General features: G+C 45.1%; 1 protein-coding gene across 1 annotated transcript in view; it reads right to left on the bottom strand.

The window, feature by feature from the left end:
* Alg14 (ALG14 UDP-N-acetylglucosaminyltransferase subunit) overlaps window positions 1-23,811 on the bottom strand; it is an 82,995-nt gene that overhangs the window by 42,376 nt on the left and 16,808 nt on the right. The window contains exon 3 of the mRNA XM_052731387.1: window positions 7,695-7,826. Within this exon, the coding sequence (XP_052587347.1) occupies window positions 7,695-7,826 (132 nt within the window). The remainder of the gene's footprint in view (window positions 1-7,694; window positions 7,827-23,811) is intronic.

The following is a 23,811-nucleotide window of genomic DNA, read 5'->3' as shown; positions in this document are numbered from 1 at the left end:
TGGGCCAATGTTGAGTCTACTTGAAAGCAGACACTTAACTGGGTTATATGGCGTCCAACGTGGTGGCAAGAGTTTCCACCTAAAACCTGAAAAAAAAGATTCTAAAACGGAGCTAAAAACAGTTCCTAATTGTCTCTCTCAAATGAGCGGCAGCTGCTGGTTTGAGCTACTGGCGGGTTCCTAGCGTGCGTGCATGCTCGACCTGCAGTATGGTGGGAATGAGGCTTCTGCAAGTGGCACATTAAGCTGCATTGTGGATTTAGCCTTTACTAGTACAAAACAAAAAAAGAGGTTTCTGGGCTACACGCTGCTTGGATAAAAACATAGACCCACGATAGCTCCCAGAGCTGGTGGTAAAGTACCACGCCATGTTGAGAAGCTGAGGTGGGCGGAGCCAGCAGCCACAGCTGCTGCAGCTTAAAACAATAGATTCACAATAAGACAGATTCAGATGTAATAGTTTAAAATATGTGTAAAATATACGTAGGCTTGAAAGAGACAAAAAAAAGGTGATATATACAGTATAGAAACAAATACATGGTTTTAAAAAATAAAGTCTTTAAAGAGACAGTAAAATTAATATAAAAAATAAGCCACGTGAAGATGAATATTACACAGAGAATCTGGATTGTGTTTTCTTTGGGATTTTTAACTGAAGAAAAACATTTGATTGCAAAAGCTGTTGAGTTATGCCAAAATGTATATTTTAAAGGTACCTTGACTTCAAAATTTGGATGTAAGGATATGTTGCTTTGGAAAGGAGGCTCTGCTTTTGTTTCCACAGAAAGCCAGAGGCTATGGATTTGTTCCAGATTAAGATACATCAGGTTTGACCAGCCAAGACCCCCTGAAAGGTCTCTGATGACACCATGGCCCAGATGATCCAACATCCAGAACCGTTTCAAGGCAACTGGCTCAGATGATACAGCCTCATGGACTACTCCATGATCCTAAAATTTTCTTTGTTTCCCCAGAAGATACAGCACCCCCCTCCAGCAGGAAGTAGTAAGAGAAGCTACGCCCAAATTCCCAAATATACCAAGCTGACTTTGGAGATGTGTAAAGGTTAAAACCTTCCTTTTTAAGAAAAGAAAAGGGGAGGTGCTGTGGGATGGTCTGTATGTCAAATGTGTTGCTGATTGGTCAATGAATAAATCACTGATTGGCAGTGGCCAGGCAGGAAGTATAGGCGGGACTAACAGAGAGGAAAATTGAGAGAACAGGAAGCTGGGAGGGAAGACACTGCCAGCCGCCATCAGGACAAGGAAGATGTAAAGTACCGGTAAGCCACAAGCCACGTGGCAAGGTATAGACTAATAGAAATGGATTAATTTAAGCTGTAAGAACAGTTAGCAAGAAGCCTGCCACGGCCATACAGTTTGTAACCAATATAAGTCTCTGTGTTTACTTGATTGGGTTTGAGCGGCTTGGGACTGGCGGGTGAGAGAGATTTGCCCTGACTGTGGGCCAGGCAGAAAAACTCTAGCAACAGTTATATAAGCAGGGGTAGCTCACTTTTACTATTTATCTTGTGGAGACCCAGAAGTAACTTAGTGAATGGGGGAGCTAGCGTAATCAGTAAAGTGCCCGCATTACAAACAGGAGACACGTCTGAGTCTCAGAACCCACTTTTTAAAAAGCTGGGCGCAGTAATAATTCTAGTCCTGAAGAGGCAGAGCTGGGAGGTCCCTGGGAGTCCCTGGCAGCTTGACTAACCTATTTGGTGAGTTGTAGGCCTGGGAAAGATTCTGTCTCAAATGAAAAACAAACAAACTAAAAAAGGTAGAAAGCACCCAAAGGATGCTACCCAAGGCTGTCTTCTGGCCTCTACAAATGCTTGCACACACACACACACACACACACACACACACACTGTATTAATTGATTCTTAATTGTGTTGAGGGAATACATCTCTCAAGGTATGATCCTCCAGAATGGATGGCATGGCATGCAGTTTGGTGGATCAGCTCTTAGGAATAGGAAAGAGCCGAGCTTCTTAATGGTGCAAACTCGTGGCAAGTGACTTTAGGTCTTATGGTTCCTCCACCCACTAAAGGTAACTAGCAAGGCCACCACACGGAGCAGCAACACAAAGTGCTCAAGTATAACACACATAAGTGGTCAATACATGTCGGCGATTATGTACCAGGTAGAAGTGCCCTTTCAACACGATTAGAACCTTCTATTATCCTGTACTCCCTCTGCACCAACATGGAGAGCCTATGTTGGTTAAGACGAGCAGCAGATGGACTTAGGAACGCAGGCGCACAGTCAGCTGTCTCAACAACGCCACCAACCTAAAGGCTCACGCTGCCTTTGTCTTTTCCTTTTCTTTCTTACTTTTTTTTTTTTTTTTTTTGGTTTTTCAAGACAGGGTTTCTCTGTGTAGCCCTGGCTGTCCTGGAACTCACTCTATAGACCAGGCTGGCCTCGAACTCACAGAGATCCACTTGCCTCCGCCTCCCGAGTGCTGGGATTAAAGGTGAGTACCACAACCGCCCGGCTCATGCTATCTTTTCTAACAGTGAGTTTTCCCTGAAGCCAACAATTCTCAACCTGTGGGTCGCAACCCTCTTTAGGGTTAAACAATCCTGTCACAGGGGTCACCTAAGGCCATCGGAAAACACAGATATCTATATTACGATTCATAACAGTAGCAAAATTTCAGTTATGAAGTAGGAACAAAAATAATTTTATGGTTGGGGGTCACCACAACGTGAGGAACTGTGTTAAAGGGTCGGCGCAGCGTTAGGAAGGTTGAGAACCATTGTTTAAAATTTTTTTTTAAATTTTCTTTTTTTTAAAAAAAATTATTTATTATGTACATAGTGTTCCACCTGCATGTATGTCTGCATGCCAGAAGAGGGCATCAGATCTCATTATAGATGGTTGTGAGCCATCATGTGGCTGCTGGGAACTGAACTCAGGACCTCTGAAAGAGCAGCCAGTGCTCTGAACCTCCAAGCCATCTCTCCAGCCCCATGCCATATGATTTTTAAAAGTTTTAAATTTAGTTTTATGTGTCTGAGTGTTTCGCTTGCATGGATCTCTGTGTACCACTTGCATGACTGAGGAGGCCAGGGGAGGAGTTACAGATGGTTGTGAGCCATGGGGGTGCTGGGAATGGAACTCGAATCTGAGAGAAAAGAAACCAGTGCTCTAAACTGCTGAGTCATCTCTCCAGCCCTTTAAGCCATAGAGTTTACTTGGTGACCACCTGGCTACTGTTCAAACTATTCCAAAACATATACCTAGAAAAATCTTCCAAAATCGATTTTAAATGAAGTTCTTAAATTGTAGCAACAAACACATTATCTTTGAACACATTGTCTTTGCTACAATTTAAAAAGTCAAATCCAAAGGATAAAGCAAAGCCACCCATGAAATGGCCTAGATGTTCATTTCTCAGTTTGTAAAAACATCCAGTTCGCTGACATAGCATACACATTTCAACTGACTCCTACCCAAAGGGAGAGAAGATTGTCTGCTTCTCAGTTAACGTCAGAGTCTGGCAACACACTACACATGAAAAACTTGCTAACTGCAGGTATTAAGTAACAGAGAATTAAGATTTTACTATAATTTACTTTCTTTTGTAATCTAGGAAGTTCGTCGCCATCGGTATCTGGTGCAATTGGGAACTGAGTCACCTTGGCGGAGTGGTTAGCATAGCAAGGCTCTTAGTACACAAATGCACTTGGTTAGCAGGGCAACAGCAGGATCTCTTTAAAACCGACCCCACTGGTTTTGTTCTGAGGACTGTCAGGGCACACTCAACATGGCTTTGATTGTACCTGCTGCTGGTGCAGGTTCTATCATCACAATAACGTGTGGCCATCGGCACAGCGCCGTCACAGCCGCCACACGGCTCTCCCCTCTAGTCACTGTTTATAAAACTCTACTTTGGTCCCGTGGGAACACCAAGCGTTTCTAGTCAGTTCTGCAAGTACTACAGCACCTGAACATTTCACATTCAGTGGATCTGGATAAATATAGGCGAGATCTTTGTGTTGTGTTTTTCTTTCAGGGCTGCCGACCAGACCAAAGTAGCCGTCCAACGACACTCAGGTTTGAAGTGACTTTTAAAATTCAGCACTTGAAAGTGGAAGAAGTATTTCCACATACTCCAAGTCCTTCCTTTCTTATCCCTCAAAAACATAAGCATACCCCACACACACTTTTTACAAGCAATTTTACAGCGTTGATGAAACTTTAGACTAATTAAAGAAATGGAGAGGATAGCTAGCCCAATCCTTTTTGCTTTTAGGTAATAAGGCCTCGAAGGAAACTGAATGAACTAAAGTAAGAGGCAAAATGGGCCTGGGACCAAGAGTCCCGACACCCGTGAGGCACACCAACAGAGTATCAGAAACACAGAGCTGAGTTGTACAGCACATGCCTAGCATTCCTGAGGACCTGGGTTCAATCCCCGGCACTGCAATACCAAACAAAAACCAGGCCGGGGAGTCACCGAGCTCTTCTGCATCCACAGCGGACATTACCCATCACTTATCATTTCCTTCTGAACTCTGATGTTGCTGCACTCAAACTGGCTGAGTGATGGAAGAATGAATTATAAATGGGTAATACACAGAAAGGTGTGGAGATTTCTGCTGCAAAGCGCGCTCAGTGGCACACTGTAGAAAACAGGGGTAAGCAGAAGCCTGGACCAAGTCTGCATGGCCTGTTTGGGAGGAAGACACACCAGGACTCTCTTAAACATAGCATAGGCATCACCTAGAGAGAGAACACACTGATGGTGTATTTAGAGAATCCCCAGAAAGGAAATCTCTGGAACACAGTAATCTTCGCTGGGACTCAGAAGGGAGAAAGGGCAGATTTAACGGTTTTATTAAAGGGGCTGCTAACCAGTGACATTCATGCCCTACTTATAAAGCAAATATCTCCCGGCTTTCAGTATGTGCCAGGATTAAACTCATGAACAGAATCCAGAGTAGGAAAGGTAACATAGTATTTTTGTTGGACAGCCAGTCCTGATTTAAGTAAAACTAGATTATAGTAAAGTGAATATGATCTTTTTGTTTATTTGTTTGCTTTTTGAAACAGGGTCTCTCTATATATTCCTGGATGTTCTAGAGCTTGATAATGTAGACCAGCTGGCCTTGAACTCACAGAGATCCTCCTGCCTCTGCTTCCAAAGTGCTGGGATTAAAGATGTGTATGACCATGCACAGCCCAATATGATTTTTTTTTCAAAATAGCAATTTCAGTTTACTAAATATTACCACTATTTCCCCCTTTTAAAGATATGATGGGGGCTGGAGAGATGGCTCAGTGGGTAAGAGCACTGGCTGCTCTTCCAGAGGTCTTAAGTTCAATTCCCAGCACCCACATGGTGGTTCACAAGCATCTGTAACTGTAGTCCCATGGAATCCGAATGGGCTCTTCTGAGGTGCAGATAAAATAAATAAATAAATCTAAAAAAAATAAAGATATGATTGGATCTAATTAGTAATGCCCAGCTTTTCACAAAGATAAGGAATGCCACCTTGAAATCTACTGAAGAATGGTGGTCTTTAAATTCAATTCATTTAATTTTATGTAGATGAGTATTTTGCCTGCACTATGTCTGTGCACTATGTGCATGCTTGGTGCACAAAGAGATCCGAAGAGAGCATCAGATGCCCTGGATCTGGAGTAACAGATGGTTGAGCCACCTTGTAGGTACAGGAACCAGCCTCAGGTCCTCTGGAAAGCAGTTAGTGCTCTAACCACTGACCTCTCTCTCCAGCTCCAAAGAATGGCTTTATACTTAGGTTTACATAATTGGTTATAGGAGTATATTTTCATACTGGGGAAAATTCCCTTCACTGTTAGAACAAAGCATGACTCATTCTTGTTTCAATTTTACTCATTAGCCTGTTACAGGCCATGATTAAAGACAAGGAAGCAGGAGTCTATACTGTTCTTGACTAAGTCAATTTAATCAGAATTCTCTGTTATCTAATGAGGCTGCTTTTAACTCACTAGAAAGCACTGTAGTGTGGTTTATGTACAATATCAAATAAAGAATACTTAACACGCCTCAAAATAAAATAAAATGACCTTTCTCCCCTTCCACTTGTCTCTTAAGTTTAAAAATAAATTCAGCATTTGAGGCCAACAATAATTTTTTTTCTGGTTTTTTGAGACAGGGTTTCTCTGTGTAGCTTTGCGCTTTTCCTGGAACTCGCTTTGTAGACCAGGCTGGCCTCAAACTCACAGAGATCCGCCTGCTTCTGCCTCCCAAGTGCTGGGATTAAAGGCATGCGCCACCACCGCCCGGCAAGGCCAACAATAATTTTTAAGAAAGATATTTGACTACTACATGCTAAACAACGTAGTTGTAGACTGTGAGTTCAACTTATTTTGACAAAAATTTGAGGGAATTGGGAAGATCAGTCAGTGGTTAAGGGTTCTGGCTGCTCTTCCAGAGGATCTGGGTTCAATTCCCAGCACCCACATGGAAGCTAGCAACCCTCCATAACCTCAGTCCCTGGGAATCTGATGAATCTTCTGGCCTCCGTGGACTCCAGGCATGCACATGATATACAAACATACATGCAGGCAAAACATCCATACATATAAAATAAAAATAAACTTTAAAAAAATAAATGCATATAAAACTAATCTAGGGTGGTATAAATCAGAAAACAGTGATGTCTTGGGGGCTTGGGCTGACTGGAAGAGGCCAGAGAAAACACTTTGAGGTCATGGAGAGTTTCTATGTCTTATTAGGGATGTGGTCAAACTATACACTTAAGAGCTGTACATTTTATGGTATGTAAATGCTATTTTAAAAAACTCATAGAGAACTACTCATGTAAAAAAATAAAGGGTTTTAAACTGTCCTCCAAAATAAGGGTTTAAACTACAATCCAGCTGATGAAGAACTTTCTAAATCACTAGCAAATATACTTTGGCTCAATTATTCATGAGAATAATATAGACTCGGCAGGACTCGTATATCCGGGAATTGGGCTACGGCAGTTAATGGCTTCCGCCGTCTACAGGAATGAGCATAATTTAGGAGCCATGCACAGCACTGTGACACACATCCACTGATCTGCACTATCTTCTGCTGCACATCTGCAATTAACCCTCCAACTTTACCACAAAGACTGCAAGAGCGTGCAAGACTTTCACAGACAGAGAAGGCAGAGATACAGGAATGTATTCAGCTTTCAGCTTTCTATTTTCTGTACTCCTTTCCTAGGAAAACTTGAATACATAAGAAATTCTGACTGCCACATACCATATTTGGTAAAAGTCTTCACAAATACCAAAAAGAGTATTGAAAAAGAATCAACTATTTGGTGCTGACTCGCACATGGTGCTGGTTAGGAACCACAGTGAGCAGCCACAAGCGTTAGTTAAAGACACTGTTGGCATTTGTCATCATAAAAGAAAGGACAGGACAAACTCTCAGTTCAAACTGTAGCTAGGAAGGCAAACTTCTCACCTCTTTCAGCAAAGTGCACATAAACTATACATTTTGTGTATCTCTAAAAAGCCCTGGCTCACCGACAAACAACAGATCTTATTATCAGTGGACAAGCAATGAGAAAGTTATAAACAACAGATCTTATTATCAGTGGACAAGCGATGAGAGAGTTATAAACAACAGATCTTATTATCAGTGGACAAGCGATGAGAGAGTTACTTTCTCTGTCCCGAGGGACAGGCTTACCTACCAAATCTGGCTTTATTCGGTGAACCAGGGGAAAGGAAAACCACATGGAGTGCAAGGTGGTGAACACGGAGGAGAGCCAGGACTGCCGAACCTCCCGGCTTCTGGGAATTCGGTGAAGGTGGTGTTGGGGGTACTAGAAGGAAACAACAGAGACACAATTAAACTACTAGAGTTAGCATCTGTATTCTTACTCATTTTAATTTTCATCTTAACTGCTTTAAAAGTAAGAGGTGCAAAGCTTATTTCATGCTTCGTCCAACCTTACACTATTGGATTCTGACGAAGAGGTTCCTAAATGCAACTTAAAAAGCCAAGTCAGTTTTGGCAATATGTTGGGAGAGATTTTCCATAAAACATAGCACAAACAGAGTGTAACATGCAGATACATCAAAGAGATCCAATAAATAATAGACGAAGCAATCTCACATCAAGATAGTTGAAGAAGACGGACAGATAATTTCAAACAGAAGAAATACAAAGTCAGCAAACATGAAGAGGTAGTTAACAATGAAACAAAGCAAAAAGTATTTTTTGAGGTACTAGTTGAACAGTAATTACAGATGCTTAGTGTTGTTGAGGGTGTAGAGAACTAGATACACACTCCCTGTGTGAATACATTGATACAACTTTTGGACAGTGGATGGTGGCTAGTGCAAGCCTTGATCTACGTTCATTCCCATATAAAGTGGAAGGAGAGAAAAGACTGCAAAGTTGCCCTCCAACCCCAACATGCACAAGCGTATCTAAATCATAAGCAAAATTTAAAGTCTTAAGCTGTCTTTGGCCTGTGGGGCGCAGCTGCAGTATTAAATTGGGAATGTACTTCATTGTACAGGTCAGTGACGTGGAGCCCAGAAGTGCGCACAGTTCTTAAATTATGCCCTCATTCTTGCAAGGCAGAATCCATGCGCAGGAAGTGGTGTCCAAGTAACCAAGAAGTAAACTTGTGTGCCTGACTTACTTGTACGAATTATTAATTGAAAAACGAATAATAAGTCAAGTAATAATACAGAGCCCAAATCCCTTCTCTGGGCAGAAATAAAAAGCATGAACAGTGGGACCTAGCACGAGTTTCCTGCATAGAAATGAAGATTTATGTAGGGACTGGCAGGGACGCATGGAGGGAAGGGGTAACCAGCCCTGTGTGTATTTCCAGAAACCTCACTCTGTATTCCCACAGCCACTCGGTGATTCCCAATGTCTCGGCTACTCCACGGCTCTAGTCATCGCCATCTTTCACCTTGGCTCCTACTACTTACTGCCTTTTAACCGGCCTCCTCGCTCCTTTTATCTTGCTATAATTTATTCTCTACAGAATCACCAAGACTCACCTTCTGATAACGTAAAGCAGATCTTTTCATTTTCCTGCTTAAAACCGCCCACAGGCTTTCCTGCACCTGAGATAAAGTCCAAGCTCCTTGGAGTTGTTCCCAAGCTCCCATATAACCTAGAACCAGTCGGCTTCTAATTCCTCCTTGCTAGCTCAATGGGCCACAGTCTGTCCTCTCAGTGTATCAAACTCCTTCCTGAAGACCTCTTCTGCTCCATCTCACCCTGTCAGCCCCGTCCCCAGACAGTCTCACAGTCAGCTCTGTCCTTCAGGTTAGTTCTCAACTGAACATCACTGTTCAGAGGACAGACAGAACCCCCTCTGCCAATGCTCTGCTTTACTGTGTTCATACAAATTATGAGCACCCCAGCTTAACTTGTTGATTTATGTATCTGATTTTCTGCCTCTCTCACCAGAATGCAACTTGAGAGGGTTTTCGCTTTTCCACTGCTGTAATACTAGGATCTAGTCTGGTATCGCCTATATTTTAAGCACTTGGAAACTGTGGAATATCCCTTTATACCGTGTGAATATATGTCACTGTGATTAGTTTAATAAACAAGCTGGCCTGGCCAATAGCTGAACAGGATAAAGTTAGGTGGGAGAGCCAAACTGAGAATGATGGGAAGAAGAAGGGCAGAGTCAGGGGAGTCACCAGCAGATGCGGAGAGAAGCAAGGTGGACAGCCATACTGAGAAAAGGTACCGAGCCATGTGGCCAAACATAGGTAAGAAATATGGGTTAATTTAAAATGTAAGAGTTAGCTGGTAACAAGCCTGAGCTATTGGTCAAACATTTATAATCAATATTAAGCCTCTGAGTGGTTATTTGGAAGCGAGTAGCCGACACAGGAAAACTCCACCTGCAGCAAACATTTGCCATATTATTGCATGAACTTTTCCCGGGGAGATGTGAGCACACATCTTCTACCCCAGAGAGAGTGCCAATGACATACTGAAGAAACTATTGCACCCACGTTTAATGTGGTGAACTAATGAGTTTAACGGCGCTACGTACAGTAGCCCAGGTGACAGGCAACATATCACTGAAGAAAACTTCTCCCCACCTTCCTCTATGTCCTTAGGGACGGGGGAGCCTCGTACTCAGTGTGTGCTGCTTTGAGAGCCCTTTCCTCCCTTCCAGGACCTGATAATAATAGAGCCAATCCCGTGTGGGTTGCCTGTGGCTAATTACAATGCTGGAGTTCAAGAAGACAAAGGCCATGTTGTATCCAGAGGACAGCGTTCTCCCACGCATACAGAAAACTATCATTATAGTTGCCAGATGTTCAGTCTGTGGTTTATGCTCAAGATGGTGAGGCGGATGACTCTGGCTCTTCTTAGGGCTGAAGAGACCAACAAATCCAAAGTCCTCAGTTCACATTAGAGGAATCTACATTTCTCACGGTGACAGTGCGAGGACCTGGACCCAGGCTTTCTGCATGTTTGACATCTGTGGGGTAGTCCTTTGACGGGTGTTTCTTGGATCTCTGTGCCTTGCTGAGGAGACTTTACTAACACCTTCCTAACACCTTAGAAACTATACCAGCTTCATATTTGCCTCCTACTGTTCCAATGTACAGCAAGTACCTGTCCCGACCAGTTTCCTTTTCTTTGTTTTTCTTTCTTTCTTTCTTTCTTTTTTTGGCTTTTTGAGACAGGATTTCTCTGTGTAGCTCTGGCTGTCCTGGAACTCACAGTGTAGACCAGGCTGGCCTCGAACTCAGGGATTCCTTTGCCTCTGCCTCCTGAGTGCTGGGACTAAAGGCGTGTGCTACCATCACTGGCTTCTTTGTTTTTCCCCTCACTTTGTATTTAATACACTGACACGAGCCCGCAAATCTCGCTTTCTCTCCAGCTCTTTGAGGACGGTCTCCCGTCTCTGTCCTCTGTGTTGGGTCTGCAGCACAGGCTGAGTTTCCCCATCCATCAACCACTGCCATCACTGGCACGCCCCACCCTCAGACCGCTACCGCTTTGAGGAGGAACGCAGAGGAAGAACGCGGGACCTTGACATCTTCAGAGCTGAGAAAGGAAGGCTTAGCTGCCTCGTTTCTTCTGTGCAGTTCACTGTGTACATCCCAAATATGGATGTACTTTGACACTGTCAGCCAAGAAGTGAGATTGCTTCTCTTTCTCTACCACATGGGGGGGCGGGGAACGTCAGTGAAACATTGTATCCGAGCTTCCTGAGGGGCAGAACTCTCCAGAGCACCCCCCCCCCAACTCATCTCAACTGACATGATCAAAGGTGAGTGGTAAGGCGGACAGGAAACACTGAAGTATAAAATCTTCAAGCGGAGAAGCGGATTTTTTTTTTCCAGGCTTCTAGTTTGTCTGAAATGATGTGAGACACTGAGTTAAATACTGGTGGTATACGACAACTTTTAGCAGTCACAGTATGTTCCAGAATTACATCACTGCTAAAAACCACAAACAGATCTGCCTTCAGATTTGTGAAAACTAAATAGAAGTTTACAGTGATTTAGACGGAAAATCATTCCACTGAAGAATCCAGATGGCATCATAAACCACAACAGAGCAGACCAAGTGGCTATGAAGTCACTTCTTCTTGTTACCACACACTGAAACGTGTAACACACTTATTATTTAATGGATGCCACACTATTGCAAAATCTTGGGAACAAGATGAACACTAAAATGGCCATTTTTTCAACTAAGCATGCTTTCAGCTTTCTTCATAATATTTAAAAATAATGTCATCTATTTCTATATATAAATGTACACACACACACACACACCCTCCTGTGATGCCTGAACTAATCACTTTAAAATTAAGATAACCACAATTTACCACAGAACAGTTTTCAAATGCTTGTCCTTCAAATGCTGGGTAGACGTTTATCCACGGGAACTGGTGACGTGTCACGGAGTGACATGAACCACAGAGCTGTGGTAGTGTGAGCCAACCCAGCCGGTGGGCGTGAAACGAGAGTGCACGGCTCTCTCTGGGGGTCTCCAGCTGGCCGGCCTGACCTCGGTTCTCAGGTGTGCTGACTATGCGTTGACAGATGCAGTCCGGGCTGGCCTGGCACTTGCTGCGCAGACCAGGCGAGCCTTGAACTTGCGGCGATTCTTCTGCCTATACATCCCAAGCACTGGGACAACGGGTGAAACCACACCCAGTTTATCCAGGCTGACTTGTTAGAGACAAGGGAGGCTACGGCTCCACCTTCCCTTGAGAAGCCCCTTCCTGCCTAGGGGAAAAAGTATTTTTTTTCCAGAAATAATTAGTGGATTATGACCCAAAGCCTCTGAAGCCTTCTATGAACAGCTGTCTTCTGGGCTCCTTTTGACAATATCCAGTCTTCCTTTGGATAACTCACTCTTCCAGCTGGTTTTGGTGGTATTCATCCCATCTCATTTATCCCCAATCAAAACCCCCAAATAGGCTTAGAATAGCTGAAGCATCGTGGGGTATTACTTCTAATGTATGTTGGATGGTTTAACCAATCATCTCAAAATCAAAATGACCATAGTTTTCCACACACAAAAAAGTGGCCATTCCTGGCTCCTATGGCTGACTAAAATAGATAGGAACACAACCCAGGAGGAGACCATGAGGCAGATGTTTGCCATGGCTTCTGGGAAGGAGAGGTTTCCTCTCGCTGTCCATAAGCTGTAAGAGACCTACTGTTTCCTCAGACAACCAGCATGGACTATGGAGCCTGGTGTTTGCTCCTTTAACAATAGAGCTTACGGCAGCATCAGCCCAATGCAACTGCAGAAGTCAGGGCCAAGAGGCTTCACTGTCTATCATTAATGACATCCCTGGGCAGCTGCACCGGGTCTTGCCAGGGGCAAGATCACAGGTTTTTTTTGTTTTTTGTTTTTTCCCCATTTTGTAAGTTGACAAATTCCTCTTATTCTCTGTTACGTAAGCAACTGTTTATGACCCTGGACTTCAGAACTGTACTTATTACGAGCATAGATTTATTCACACGTCATTCATTAGATACCTAACAAGCACTTACCAGGTGACAAGAATTGAGGGTGGATAAGACACTGAGCGGGAACTCACTACAGTCCCGAAGGCAAATTCATGGAGATAATTGCAACCCAAAAGACAGGTATAGTATGTGACATAATTTTCATGTTAGTCATCAAGTGAAAAACAATTAACTACATTTCCTAACTCAGGTTTCCTGCGGGAGACACATGATCTGAATCCCTACAGACACAAAATCCATGACGTGTAAGAGGAGCAGGAAGGGTCTGAGGCAGAGTGGGTGGCACGATCTCATCAGAGGTCTGTGAGAACAGGGAGAACTATTTTGAACTATCTGGGGAGCTCTATTTTGACCCAGAAGGAACAAGATAGAAGGCCGGAGACCTGGGGTTAGAGAGGTGAAGACTGTAAAGGCAGGCTGGAGAGCACGCACTTCAATCTAAAGGAATGAGACATGGGCCTGTTAGAAGGGATCTGTGATCAGATCCGCATTCAAGAAATACCACTCTGACAAGCAGGAGGAAAAACAGATGTGGCAGGACCGGAGGAGGGAAGCTGGGAGACAGCCCACCTTATCAGGGCAATGCTGCTGTCAGTTAAGATGGAGGAATGAGAGGGTAAACAATGGGGAGGAGAGGCTTGGCCCCGGGGAGCTGGGGCTACACTTCTCCCTACCCCAAGGAGAGAGTGCAGGCAGGGAACACAAGAGGGTGTGCCTGTACTCACCCGGTCTACTTGTGTACTTATATTGTCGTACTACGGAAAATGTCACACATGCCAGGCTAGGACCACACCATTGAGTCTTATCCTCAGCACTTTCCTAACCTTCTGTGTATGTGTGTGTGTGTGTGTGTGTGTGTGTGTGTGTGTGTACACGCATACTCTGAAGCCAGAGCAGAACCGCGCCTTCACCTATCACTCTACGCTTTATTGCCTTAACACAGTCTCTCACTGGACCAGATGCTCACAGTTTTGGCGAGTCTGGCTGGCCAGCAAGCTTTCAGGATCACCTGCCTCCTCCCCCCTCACCCCCCAGGGCTGGAGTTACAAGCATGCAGAAGCATGCTCAGCTCATATACGTGCTGGGGATTCGAGCCCAGGTCCTAATGCCTGCAGAGCAAGAAGCCTTGTCCATCAAGTGATTTCCCCAGCCCTTTTTTACTTCTTTGGAGACAGGATCTCACAGCAGCTCAGGCTGGCCTTGAACTTGCTCTATGGTACAGATAGCTTGACCTACCTCAGCTTTCCAAGGAGCTGAGCTTAAAGGTCCTTGCCATGAGGGCCAGCTGTAGTCTGGTTTTGAGCATAATCTTGTGAACCAGTGAAATTCTCCAAATACAAACTCCATCACGGTTAGAAAATACATGTTTTGGGGCTGCCAAGATGGCTCAGAAGGTAAAGGCACTGTGTGTCAAGCCTGATGACCTTAGCTCAATCCCCAGGACCCACATAGGGAAGGAGAACTATTTCCTGCAAGTTGTCCTTTGACCTCCACACACATGGACATCCATATACATCCACATATCTATATACACACACTATTAAAAAGTATACAAAAAAACATACACTTTTTAGGTTGAAATGGGACAGGACGAGGTTCTGTCTCTGGAACAAGGGCAATGGGCGACCCAGCAGGTGGGTACATAAAACTGGTAATGGAGGCCAAGATTCAGGCATGGGCACACCCTGGAGAAGCATGGCCTGGAGAGGCAGCCTCATTTAGAGATGGCAGGTCAGCCTTGAGAGCCTGCTGTGGATCTTGGCTAGCTGAGGATCCCTGATCTTAGCTAGGCCTCCTCATGGAAGAAGACAAGCCTAGAGAGGCAGTTGTGCCCAAGCAGACAGAACTTACCATCGGGACCCAGTCGGGAGCAAGCAGCTCTTCTCCCTCAGCCCACAGCCGGCTACTATGGAGTGAGCACTGACCAGGTGTCTGCAGGACATGTGAACACACACACTCTGTGCTTGCATCCCCGCCGACCTGTGCAGTTCCCCAGTCTGTCCTGCCTGACCCTGAAGTGGATAACCACCCAGCCTCGCTACCTGCAGACATGGGAATTATGCAATCCCTTGTGTGCCTGTGACTACCAGGACTCACAACTATTTCCTGGGCCTAATAGCTATGGGAAGAGCGTCCACGTGTTCAAAGGAAGGAGAAATTGTGAGCCTGGGTGTGGTGGTAAAAAGTATTTGGTAGTAAATACACGTTTTCTTACTCAGATATTTTGCTCATTTCCTCTTTCTTTACTCTGAGTTGAGGCATTTGACTTTTTCTGGGTTGAGGTAGTTTACTTTTAGGTAAAACTGGATGTGGTTAATGTTCATTAGAATGAGAAGTGCAAAGCCCGGCGGTGGTAGCGCACGCCTTTAATCCCAACAGTCGAGAGGCAGAGGCAGTGGAATCCCTGTGAGTTCGAGGCCAGCCTGGTCTACAGAGTGAGTTCCAGGACAGCCAGGGCTACACAGAGAAACCCTGTCTTGAAAAAACCAAAACCAGAAGAAGAAGGACGAGGAGGAGAAGAAGAAAAGAAGAACACAAGAACAACAACAACAACAATACAACAATAAAACAACAACAACACAGCAATAAAACAACAACAACAGAACTACACTAAACCACCAGCGGTAAGGTAAAGTTTACACCTGAAGTGAAACCCCACAATTACACTTACACTGCTGTTTACAACCCTCTTAAAGTCAAAGTCTCAAGAAGACGGGCAGCCCCAGTCATCTGTGAAGGCAGCACCCCACCTTGTGGAACGGGGTGCTGGATGTGGACGCTTGCCAAGTCCGTTTTAGAGGAGATCAAACCTCCACGGAGTTACCTCCACACCAAACAATGCAAAGACAAGAAGCCAACAAAAATGTCATCATTAATATAATACCCGCACTCCTGTGCACACACACGCACACGCACGCACGTGCGCGTGCGCACATCTGTACTGACTCCCTTCCTGTTGCGTCTTGTTTCATCTTTCTGGAATCTTCTCTTCGTCATTAGTTCTGAATCCTAGATGACTTACCCTGCTGTGGCCACAGTCCGACTGGACCGGTGTCCTTTCACTTTGAAGGTCATGTCCTTCTAGGTCTGGGAACCTTTCCTAGGCCATCCTTCCGTTTGGAACTTTTCTCCCGTGTCCTTGCCTTTTCTGGCATATCCTTCAATATTCTATTTGGTGACCGAGTGCTTGCTCCCTGCTTTTCATTTTTCTTACAGTTTATAGCAGGATCTTCAGTATGACTGTCCCATGCCTTATAGACTTACTTTTCATCCTTGCAATTCAAATTTCAATCGGAGTATTTCTGAGGTTTTGAAAAACTAGACCTTATTCTCAGTGACACGACAGTCTCTCATTTCTCCGACAATAACGGTTTTCTTCCCCAATCCCTCCTTTTCTCAAAACCCCTTTGCTGATTGCGGTTTGGGTTCTTATGTCTGGCAGTCAGTGGATATCGGCTCAAACCAGTGATTTTTGAGTAGAAGGGAGGGAGGGAAGACCCCTTCCCAGACCACTGGACAAGGACTGGAGACATTCAGGGCTGTCTTGGCTGGTGGGTGCATGGGCTGGGAGGTGACATTCACCGGCATCTGGTGGAAAGGCCAGGGCTGCTGGTGAGCGGCGTCCTGTAATACACAGAACATTCTCCCATAACCAGGACTTCTGTGGCCCCGGTGTCAACAGCTGAGACAGTGGGAAGCCTAGCCCATGTTGATGAATGAGGTGGTGGTAGCCACTGTGAGGGCTGCTCTGAGCACTGGAGGGTGGAAGACAAACAGGACCCGTGTGTCAGAGCTTGTAGCTTTGTTCTGTGGGGCAAACCAGTCTCTTCAAAATTAATCTCTAATTCCTTGCCTGGAGGATATAAATGGGGCATTCTGGGAACTGCTGCAGAAAGCGGACCTGAGTGGTGAGAATGAGGAGGACAGGGAAGGTATTCGTTCTCCTGAAGCCCCGGTTTCCAGGTAGCATTTCATCCCGCCCTCAATCTGCCACGTAGCAGGAAGGCTAACGTCTTCACAGCTCAGGAGTTAAGGCTCTGGTCCTCTTCCTGCTAAAACAGAGTGTCCGGGAGCACAGCCGCTCTCTGTGAGGACCTCACCCTGACTGTGAGCAGCTCGGGCTTCAGAGACAGCTGATGCACATTGTCTCTTGTTCACCAACACTGCTCAGTGGTGCTCTTAATAGCGTGTGTGTGTGTGTGTGTGTGTGTGTGTGTGTGTGTGTGTGTGTGTGTGAGATCAGAGGACAACATGGGTGTCTTCCTTCCTCAAGGACTCTTCACCTTATTCAGCAAGACAGGTCTCTCACTGAACCTGTAGCTCACCAGTTTGAGGAGGCTGACTGACCAGTGAGCTCCCAGGAGCCCCCCACCTCTGCACACTCAGCCCAGGATTACAGGTGCATGCTGTACTGCCCGGCCTTTCAGGTGGGTGCTGGGGATTCGGACTTAGTCCTCACGCTCACACAGCGGGCACTTCATTGACAGCCATCCCCATCCCCATCGACAGCCGACTCTCACGGCTTCTTCTACTACTATGCTTTTCTTTCCAACTGCACTGAGAGCGTCTCGAGGCAGAGGCATCTGCTTCCCTTATATTCCTCACAAAATTCAGCCAAAATTTTGCATACAAACCTGCTCAGTTAGCAACCATTTTATAGTTCTCAAGAAATATTTTAGGATTAGAGAGGTGGTTGAGAGTGCTTGTTAACCCCCGCCACCCCCAAGAAAGTCGGGCGGTGGTGGCCCACGCCTTTAATTCCAGCAGTAGGGAGGCTGAGGCAGGTGGATCTCTGTGAGTTCAAGGCTAGCCTGGTCTACAAAGTGAGTTCCAGGACAGCCAGGGCTACACAGAGAAACCCTGTCTTGAAAACAAACAAACAAACAAAAGAAACAACAACAACAAAGAGTGCTTTTTGTATACCCATGTGACTACTGGCTGTGATCACACATGTACCTGTACCTCAGTGGTATGGGGGGTAGACCGAGGCAGGAGGATTGCTGGAGCTTGCTGGCTGCTAGCCTAGCTGGAAAAAAATGAACTCCACGTTCAGGAGAAAACCTGACTCAGAAGATAAGGCAGAGAGTGACAGTCGGACACCGGCCCTCGTGTCGGCTCACTCACACATTTGCACACAAATCCCCTCCCAGGCACGCATATGCCACCCAAACACACACAAGAAATATTTTATTGTGGGGAGGTAAAGCTTCAAGTGAACTATTTCACTACCTCAAGAAAGGACAATGTAAAAAAGAAGAAAAGACAATAATATCTAACAGAGATGCATGATGTTCACCAAAGAAGAAGTGGAGAAGACTCTCCTGTCTAACCATGGCCAGATTAGTCTGTGACACACACTAATAATTTCGGCCATTCTGAAAGTTTCCTTGTAGTGCAGGGTCAATAGCTCAATGTTCTGTGGTATGCTGCCACCTGGTGGCAGGATGAGTGAATGACATCAAGCACAGCCAGCCTGTCTGCAGAGGAAAGGTACCAGGGAAATTCTTCACCAACCCACAGGAGCGACTTCCAGGAACATTTTCCGAGCCTGTGGACCTTATGGGGAGGAACACAGAAGGAACGAAAGGGTTGATGGACGAGAAAGGGATTAAAGAGGTGAGCGGAGGCCAGGAGAGTAAGGAGAGGGCAAGCAAACAACGTGTAGGGCTGGGAAAACTTTGCCTGAATGCAAGCAGCACCCGCAAAACCCATCTCAAGCCCAGGGCGTCCCCAGTCTTCAGCCATGGTGGAGGCTGCGGGCTAAGACTGGGTGATATGAGACACTATAACGAGACTTGGAGACAGGAATGCTGTTCTCACAGACTTCCCCGAGTGTGGCGGCAATGCAACAGTATGCTTACACACCACACACACACACACACACACACACACACACACACCACCACCACCACAAACAGCACATGCACGCATCACCCCCCACCACACACCACCACACACATGCATGTACCTCCCACACACAAACACACACACCACAGACCACACACGCACACGTGTGCACACACACGCGTGCACGCACACACACACACACACACACACACAAGCATATATGGTTTTTTTTTTAAAGATTTATTTTGTTTTATGTGTATCAATGTTTTGCCTGCATCTCTGTATGTGAGCCATGTTCATGTCTAGTGTCCATTCCACAGGGGTCAGAAGTGGGGGTATTATCCTCTGGAATTGGGAGTAACAGATAGTTGTGAGCCACCATGTGGGTGCTGGGAACTGAACCCGGGTCCTCAAAAGAGCAGCAAGTTCTCTTAACCGCTGAGCCACCTCTCCAGGCCAACGACAGTATTCTTGTAATGGCCCAGATCAATAATTCCCAAGTCATGCTTGACTTTCTTCTTCTCAGACTCCTACCAAACCTGCCAGGAAATCCTCCTAACTCGACTTCCAGAAAAATTACACAGGTCCTGGAGAGATGGCTCTTGCCGAGGACCTGCATCCACTGCCCAGCACCTACATGGTGGTTCACAAACACTGCTAATTCCAGCTCCAGGGGATCTGGTGCCCGCTTCTGACCTCCATGGGCACCAGGCATGCATGTGGTGCACATATATACATTCAGGTAAAACATTCAGACACATAAAAAATTACCTAAAACAAATTATACGGAGTCCAACTGCTTCCCCCTCTCATACCTTGACTTGAGCGAGTCAGTGCAGCTCTGACTGGGAGGGAGGCTGCAAGGCTTTGTCTGTGCTGTGCGGAACAGCAGTGAGTGAGAGTCTGTAACTCGGGCATCACACAGCTGAGCAGAATCTTCCCAGGACTTCCCATCTTCCTCGGCGTGACAGATCCTGGGACCCGGACTCTGCCACTGGACCAACATGTAGGAATATGACACCCTGTGACGTGCTTTTGTGATGTGCCTGTGTCTGAAACACGCCTCTCCTCCATGTCCTCATCTTGTTCAAGGCCCAACGAGCAACTGAATTTGTTTTTCTGCCCATCCCAGTGTGACCTCCACAGCACACACCGTTCACTTTCTGGGGAGCTTCTGCTATCCTAACCACTGTGACTAGGGCGACTGTCTTCTCAACTGCAGGTGAGTAGGTCCTGTGATAGCGGGAGTGGTCTGGCCTTGACTCTGTTAACCGATGGGCCTGACCTAACCATAACAATGCCTGTCAAGAGGGGCAAGTATTTACAGTCGAACAAAGTATTCTAAAAAACAAGAGTTTTGCCAGGTGAGGTGGCAGACGCCTTTAATCACAGCACTCACAATCAGGAGGCAGAGGCAGGTGGATCTCCATGAATTCAAGGTCAGCCTGGTCTACATAGGAGTTCTAGGACAGCCAGAGCTACATAATAAAGAGACCTTGTCTCAAAACAAACACACATTAAAAAAGCACAAGAATTTTGACGCTATAATATTTAATTGTGAAGGGGCTAGCTAAACATATCAGTTTTAAACATCAAGAATATACCTCTACATTTATTTATATCATATTTAATATATCTTGGTAAGATTTCACTATTGTGCCCGTATTATTTCCTCTTATTAAAAGCCCCTTCCCAGTATCTAATACGGTGTCTCTTTTCACTGTTACTTTCTCGGAGTTAAAGCCCCATGTGAAACAGTTTGAGTTCTTCCAGCATCCAGTATGCCCCTAAAATCTTTTAAAACCTGAACACTTGATAAGCTTTTTTAGCTGGCTGTTGTTGCTAGATACAACTATTTATACAATACAAGGTTTTATGTGTCCTCTCAGTACTTATCGTTTCATTCTAGGTGAAAGGTAAAAACGAAGAGTGGTATGGCTAACGGCAGATACTTTTATCCAGCTCTCGCTTTTAAACAGTACCTCTAATGGACATTGGCTTTTGGTTCCAATTACATCTTTTTATATTAAGGAAACCACTGGAAACATTCGGATAATGAATGACTGGGGCAATGAAGTGCTTTAGGAAGCTAAATATGGACAGCCACGGCCATGAACGTGACGGAAAGTGACGAGAGCCCAAAGTAAGTGCAGCATGTGTGAGATTTGCGCCTCAGAGTTTCCTCTGTATCTTGGCTTAAGCAGATTATCTAAAATTGTGAACAGAGGAGAGGTTTTCACTGAGAACAGAACAAGAGTTTGGGATTTCCATTACATTGGTCTCTGCTCCACATATGTGTATGCTTTCATAATCCCTATGGTGTTTCAACAATCTGCCAGAAGGCGACGTGAGGGAAGGAAGGGTCGACAGGCCTTTTCTTGTCAACACACAGTTCAGCTTAGCTTTCTTCTAATCAATAGCAACAACCATAATCAGCACAGAAAATCTGGTCATGCTGCGGGCCGCAGGAATATATTATAACTCAGCTGGTTATGGCAAAGTCACTACCTGGAGGAATCAGGGAATTCCTCCAGAGGAAGCCAAATCCCAAGGAGTTTTTGGTGTTACTTGGCTTGTTATATATCAGCTGTATTCTGTTATGAAAGTCATGTGTGCCTTCATAGTTTTCCCAATTGACTTTTCCCTAAGAAGGGCTAACAGTGTGGACTGATCACTCTCTGGACATACACATTCCAAGTATTTGGAGAACAGCCTCAGGAAAGGCTTTCTCTGGAATCAGATATCTCCCTTGGTCACTTTCAAGGACTAGCAGTAATAACAGTCCACATGCAAGTCTCCCGATTTAAGGTAAATTCCACAAGGAGGCACCACCTAGGTCAGGTGGACGTTAAGTAATAGCTTTACACAATTCAGCTCGGACTCTCTTTTCTTACAGCCTTACTAACTTTATAGACTGCTAACTCCTTACCTAACCACTCCTAGGAATATTTAGATAACCTTCTGTGCTGACAGCTATGCTCAGCCCAAACCCCAGTTCAAGCCTCCCTGTAATTATCGTCATTAGCAGCATCCGGCCAGGTCCATCCCCAGATGGAGGAAAGTACCTTATCAGAGATACCTCCGTACTTTCTAAGAACAGACTTAAGCATCCAGGCTACCCATTTGAGAAGGCCTGGCGGATGTGCCAATTAAGCTTTACTTCCTCCTTTCCCAAACCTTACCTCTGGTTCCAGATCTCCCTTTAACTATCACCAGAGGCATCTAGCTGTACACAGGTTGCCTAGTGACTGAGCACACTTTCCCCCACCCTGCAGAAAAATGGCAGATAGCTTGGACAGATAGGAGCCACAGGAAAAAAGAAGACAGTTTTATTTTCTCCCATTGACCTAGCAATTTATAGATTCTTAACATTTTCTACTAATCATGTTTAAGACTATAGTTGAGCACATAAGATTCCCTCTTCTTAGATATTACCTGAATTTAGCCTTTAGTTAATTCATTTCCCCATTGGTCACTTCCCTTTGGGGTTGCAAATGATAATTAACGGTTATTGCCTCCCTATGTGATTCTTATCACCCCTCCATTTGGCCCTGGAAGCCTGGCTTTGCACTGCCAAGGGAATACTGCTTGTAAATGTATATACACCAGGACTTTCAGGGCACAAGGGGACAGAGAAGAGAAAAGAGAATGGAAGGACTAGATGGGTAAGAACTTGAGAGGAACAAACTGAGATGGGGAAGAACTAGATTGAAGGGCTAGAAGAGAGGACTAGAGGAACGAGATGGAAGATGAGGAAGAGCTTGATGAGGAAGAACAAGATGAGGAAGAGCCAGATGAGAGAGAAGGAGACGGGAGAGGAGCTGATATGGGAAAGAACTAGATAGATGAGAACCTAGAAGGGGCAGAACTAGATGAAGGAATTAAGATAGAACCTAGAGGGGACAGTAGATAAATATAGAGAAATCAGGCAAGAAAGGAGCTAGACATGAGAGCAGAATAGAAGCTTGTAGAGAGAGAACTGACACAGAATAATAAAGTGTATGGACTAAGGAGTTTCGTGTACATAGATTCATTTCTTTTTATCAAAGATTAATTATCAGCTGGTTGTAGATTCTTCCCGGACCCTGGGAGGGGACTATCGAGGGGCTGGACCCCCTTAGTCCCCGATATGGTCAGTAATAAGAATGCTAACAGAATCTGTATCAATTAAAATGGTTACTACAGTAGAACAGTGGTGGCACAAGCCTTTAATCCCAGCCAGGATTAAAGGCACTCAGGAGGCACAGGAAGGCGGATCTCGGTGAGTTTAAGGCCAGCCTGGTCAACAGACTGAGTTCCAGGACAGCCAGGGCTACACAGAGAAACCCTGCCTCAAAAGAAGAGAGAGAGAGAGAGAGAGAGAGAGAGAGAGAGAGAGAGAGAGAGAGAGAGAGAGAGAGAGAGAAAGGCACATCAATACTACAGTTTACCAGGCAATCAGTACAAAGCGTAAGGAGGACGGATGTGTACCAACATGGAAAACCAGCAAGGTGTAGAATTAAGTGGGGGAAAAGCCCCCTAAACGATATAATATAGAGTTTCTGATTTATAAATTACCCCCCAGCCACTCCCCAAAGTCCTCAACATGGTCTATATGACTCTATGTAGATGTATTAACCCTTGGTCATATGCACGCATGTACCGGAAGAGATCAGCACTTAGGACCCACTCCAGCCAGCACTGAGCTACCTCTAGAGACGGGCCGAGACAGTAATGAGCAATGCCCAGATTTACTTTTAATCTCTACTGTCTAAACGTTCCAGATTAAGAAACAAACAAAAAGGAATAAAATACACGTAGAACAGAAGAGAGAAAAGAAAGAAAAACTGTCGGGGTTGATTCTAGGATCTAGTCAAGGAAGAATCGCTTCAATCTTCACAGTAGTATTTTGTCTAGAATCAGAACTCAAGGTTTTCAAAATGAATGAACAAACAACCATCCTTTCCTGGGAAAACACTGGAAGGCTAATTA

Source organism: Peromyscus californicus, unplaced genomic scaffold, assembly GCF_007827085.1.
Source record: "Peromyscus californicus insignis strain IS unplaced genomic scaffold, ASM782708v3 Scaffold_9__1_contigs__length_137607984, whole genome shotgun sequence".
In the NCBI taxonomy this organism is placed as follows: Eukaryota; Metazoa; Chordata; class Mammalia; order Rodentia; family Cricetidae; genus Peromyscus; species Peromyscus californicus.
Note: the sequence above shows the minus strand (reverse complement) of the source record. Positions and strands in the feature narration are given on the sequence as shown.